The sequence below is a fragment of the Onthophagus taurus genome, chromosome 3 (assembly GCF_036711975.1).
Source record: "Onthophagus taurus isolate NC chromosome 3, IU_Otau_3.0, whole genome shotgun sequence".
Taxonomy (NCBI): domain Eukaryota; kingdom Metazoa; phylum Arthropoda; class Insecta; order Coleoptera; family Scarabaeidae; genus Onthophagus; species Onthophagus taurus.
Genome location: NC_091968.1, coordinates 21,372,306 through 21,377,212, shown reverse-complemented (window position 1 = coordinate 21,377,212; position 4,907 = coordinate 21,372,306). Strand labels below are relative to the sequence as shown.

Genomic DNA, 4,907 nt, shown 5'->3' with positions numbered 1-4,907 from the left:
CGGTGGTATACTTCCGCTCATTCCAATTTTTGCTGGTTTAAGTGCATTAGGAGCTCTAGCAGGTGGCACTGCTTCCGTTATAAGTGCTGTCAATAAAACGAAGCAAGCACAAGCGGCACTCAAGGAAAGTCAAAGACATAATCAAACTATGGAATCAATAGCTTTAGGTAAAGGTCTGTATTTAAAACCATATAAAAAAGGATTAGGTGTTTTTTTAAAGACACGCCAAGAAAAACCATACAACAGCAGAAAGCGCTAACAAACGTTGACTTGATGCGTTATGTGAAAATATTAGGGATACCAGAGTTTAGAGGGATATTCATGCAAGATAAATTACCTGTGCGTATTAATAATAATGAAAGAGGTATTATTAACTTGGATAGTGTGAAAGGACCTGGTACTCATTGGACAGCCTATATTAAAAAGGGAAATATAATTACTTATTTCGATAGTTTTGGTAATTTAAAACCAAGTAAAGAAATTGTCAATTATTTCAAGAGTGCAGGAAATAATGTAATTATTAAATATAATCACCATCAATATCAAACCTATAACACAAGTAATTGTGGTCATTTATGTTTAAATTTCTTATCATCAGACGCATTATAGTTTCAACAATCGAAGGATGTGGACGTTTGATTTAGTAGGAAAAACGTCTGTTCTAACAGCAAATTATCACCCTGCAATAGAACTGAATCCTAATTATCAATATGAACTGGCACTTGTAAGCTTTGATGGATACAACTCAATTCCAAATATTGACGAAACAAATAATTGCTTAAAAATTGATAATGAATTGATAGCACTACCAACAGGATCTTATGAATTAACACACATTTCGAATGCCATTAATAAACAACTTAAAGAAAAGAATATTAAAGGTGTGAACTTTAGCCTACAAGCAAATGAGGATACTCTACAAGCAGTGATCACATGTAACAAAACTATTGATTTTAATGTAAACAACTCCATCTCAACAATATTAGGATTTAATAAATCAGATGTACTGGATCCAATAAAATCCCCGCATAGAGCTCGCAATATTGTAGATATATTTAAAGTAAATTCTATACAAGTACTATGTAGCATAACACATGGAGCTTATCACAACGACATACCTGCGCACACTATCTACTCATTTTTCCCTACAGTACCTAAAGGTTATAAAATATCAGAAACTCCCCACAATTTAATATATATGCCTCTGAATACACAAATAATTAATAATATTACCCTTAAAATAGTTGATCAAAACGGATTGTTGGTCAATTTCAGAGGAGAAGTCATCAAGATAAGACTACATTTAAAGCTCTCTAGTAATAATGGTTCTTAAGGTAAAAGGTAATATAAACCCACAAAATCAAACCAATACTTTTAGTTCTGTTCACACTCTGAAACAGTTAACACCTCAAAACAAACAATTTCTTGAATCATTAGGTTTACAATTAATAAAATAATAACAATATGAGTATCTTAAACGTCTCTGATAAAGTACAATTTGATAATTCACTCGTACGGATTCAGTATCATAATCATTTACCATACTCATCAAATTCTTTTAACAATAGCGATGAAATTCGTATTGCAATTCAACAACAGGACGTTTACACGTTACCAAGTCAATCTTTTATTTACGTACAAGGGAAACTATTGAAAGATGACGGAACCGTTGATAAAGATTCAAAATTGTCAGCAAATCCGATCGCTCATATGTTTAGTGAAGTACGATTTGAATGTGGAGGGAACGTAATTGACAGAGTAAGAAATCCAGGAATAGCTAGCACATTAAAAAATCTTTGCTCATTAACAAGATCGGAATACTATCATGCCTCTAACGCAGGTTTCGAATATCCAAATGTTAAAGTAAATGAAAATACAGGAGATTTTAATTTTTGTGTTCCCTTGAAATATTTTCTTGGGTTCGCAGAAGATTATAATAAAATTTTGATAAATCTCCGTCAAGAATTAGTTTTAGTACGCAGTAATTCAGACAAGAATGTTATCGAAAGTCTTTTACCTAATGTGGCGATTACTATTAATAAAATAGTATGGAAAGTTCCTCATGTTTCTGTAGCCGATGTTGAACGTTTAAAACTTTTAGAGTACATTGAACAAGGAATTGAATTGGACATGGGATTTAGATCATTTGATTTACATGAATACCCATCATTACCAAAAAATAGACAACACACATGGACAATTAAAACATCTACTCAATTAGAAAAGCCCAGATACTTTATATTAGGGTTTCAAATCAATAGAAAAGATAATCCGTTACGTTCTGCATCACAATTTGACCACTGTAATTTAACAGATATGAAAGTGTTTTTAAATAGTGAGAAATATCCCTATGAAGCTTTAAATTTAAATTTTAAGACAGGTCAAATTGCAGTTTTATATGAAATGTATTGTAATTTCGCAAAGACCTATTACGATCGAGAACTTGCAGAACCAATGTTTAACAGAGATACATTTTTAGCACATACACCGATTATTGTAATTGATTGTTCACGGCAAAATGATATTTTAAATGTTGGAACCGTTGATATTCGCATTGAATTTGAAACGAGTGAAGAGATACCTAATGCTACTTCCCTCTACTGTTTAATCTTACACGATCGTGTTTTCAAATATGTTCCTTTAACTGGTATGATTAATCAAATATAGATCAGTTTGTAAACAACTCTATCTCATCGACATAACGTTTTAGTAAATTAGATGTACTGGATCCAATAAAATTCCCACACAGCGCTCGAAATATTGTAGATATATTTAAAGTAACTTATATGCAAGTATAATGTAACATAACACATACCTGCATAATTTTACTGAAACATAAATAACTTTGGAATTCGAAATACTCAGAAGTTATTTATAATCATTACGTACATTCTTTAATAATTTTACAAAAACCTTTGAGTGGGGAGGTATCTATAGTTATAAATTACATTTATTACAATATGAAGTTCAGATGTGCGGTTGTAGACGTTCAAGGGTTTTACGTCAACTGTAAATTCGAAGTTAAAGAATTTACTCTTCTGGATATTACCGCCACCGGCTACATTATACATTTACACCTAAAGCCGAGCGTACCATTCCAACGATTAAACGTTGAAGATCAGAGGTCAGTAAGATATTTAGAACGCAACCATCATAGGTTGATATATAACGATGGGTGGATAAATCAATCGGAAGGTCTAAATGTAATTGATGGTTTAATTTCCTCCTACGATCAAATATTTGTTAAGGGAAATCAAAAGAAGCAGTTTTTGGAAACACGTAACCATAATAATAATTCAATAATAACAGATATTGCGTTAGAATTTGCGGAAGAGGATGAAACTAAATTAAATTCAACCTCCAATCAATGTTGGTTTCACGTCGGCTGTTGTCCAGCGGTATGTTCACAGAACAATGTTTTAATTTTAAAAAAATTTTTATGTAAACAAAATAAAGTTACTTGTATTTAAGTTGCCTGAATTATTATTAGAAATATTCCTATTGTATTATTAAATTTATGTTTTAATCAATAAATTAATATTTATTTTTGTTAAAAAATATGCATTTTAATACTATCAAAATAATTGTATCTTTATTCTCTTTTACCACCATCACCAGATGGCGTCACATGAATTTTAAATTTACGCGCGCCATCTATCGCCCATCAGGCAACACCTAGCGCGCGTCATTTATCGCTCAACGCTTTGTGTCCGCATGTATCGACGATGACGTCATCGTGATAAGGCCCGTCGATCTAGATAGCCTCATTCAAATTTCCCCCCAAAAAGAGGGTTCTTGGAGAATGCTGCGCTCCGATTGGTTGAATTTAAAATGTGGGCGTGGCCAGAAGGAGGTAGTGGTGGGGATAAAATTTGATTTCGGACCCCCCTATATTAAATCTTATGGGAGTTTGGTCCAGAACGCCTATAGCTATACGCACGCTATCTATCGCTCATCAGATGAATTTAAAATGTGTACGTGGTCAGAAGGAGGTAGTGGTGGGGATAAAAAGTACTTTTGGACCCCCCTACGTTAAATCTTATGGGATTTTGATTTAGAACGCCCATAGATATATGCGCGTCATTTATCGCTCAATAAAAATTTTAAAGCTACATGTATTTTAATACTACTTTATACAACTGTATACTAAAACTAAAGTAATTAAAACAATATATATTTTATTAAGTTTTATTTATTCATTCATTTTTAACAATTTTTCACGCAATATTTTATCAACAATTCGTTCAATTTCTTTAATACGTCTTTGAAATCGTTGTCTATCAATTACCGCCTCTAACCATTCCCGTCCACTTCTTGCTCTTTTATGTACATCATCACACTCTACTTCATAAATCTCAATCTCTTCCTTAAATCGAACCGATTTCATATTTATTCCAGTTAAAACACGTCATACATTGTATTATAGTCAACTTTATTTTATTGCATTTTAAATTTCTATTTTCATTTGCATTTCTATTTGCATACACTGTCAATAAATCAAGGTGCGGCGAAGATTCGAGAAAATAAAATGCATAATATATTATTTGCATTGTATAACAACTTTATATTCGTCTAATTACGTATAAACGTTTAAGTTATTGTTGTTGTTGTGCAACACACATTCTAACATTTTTCAAGGTTGTTCCCGATGGTATAAACGGTTAAAATTTTCATATAGAAGTCAGTTGTTACCTTCTACTACTGCTCACACCGCTCGCTCACGTTATAAAGCAACTCAAGCTAGTATGTCACGTTTAAATCAGTTATAGAGCAGTATCAATTTGCTCCGAAGAAGAACATATCTGAATTAGAAGTGAATAAATTATATGTGATTTACGTCTGTGAAGCGGATTACATCATCTACATGGCGATCAGTTGTTGATTTGTAGGATGGTTTATTCGTATTT

The 4,907-nt window shown here is 32.3% G+C and overlaps 1 protein-coding gene across 1 annotated transcript; it reads left to right on the top strand.

Moving 5' to 3' along the window:
• The first annotated feature begins 1,464 nt into the window (after positions 1 to 1,464).
• LOC139429520 (uncharacterized) lies at positions 1,465 to 2,667 on the top strand. The gene has a single exon (XM_071195291.1). The coding sequence runs from the start codon at positions 1,465 to 1,467 to the stop codon at positions 2,665 to 2,667; it is 1,203 nt and encodes a 400-aa protein (XP_071051392.1).
• Positions 2,668 to 4,907: the final 2,240 nt, after the last annotated feature.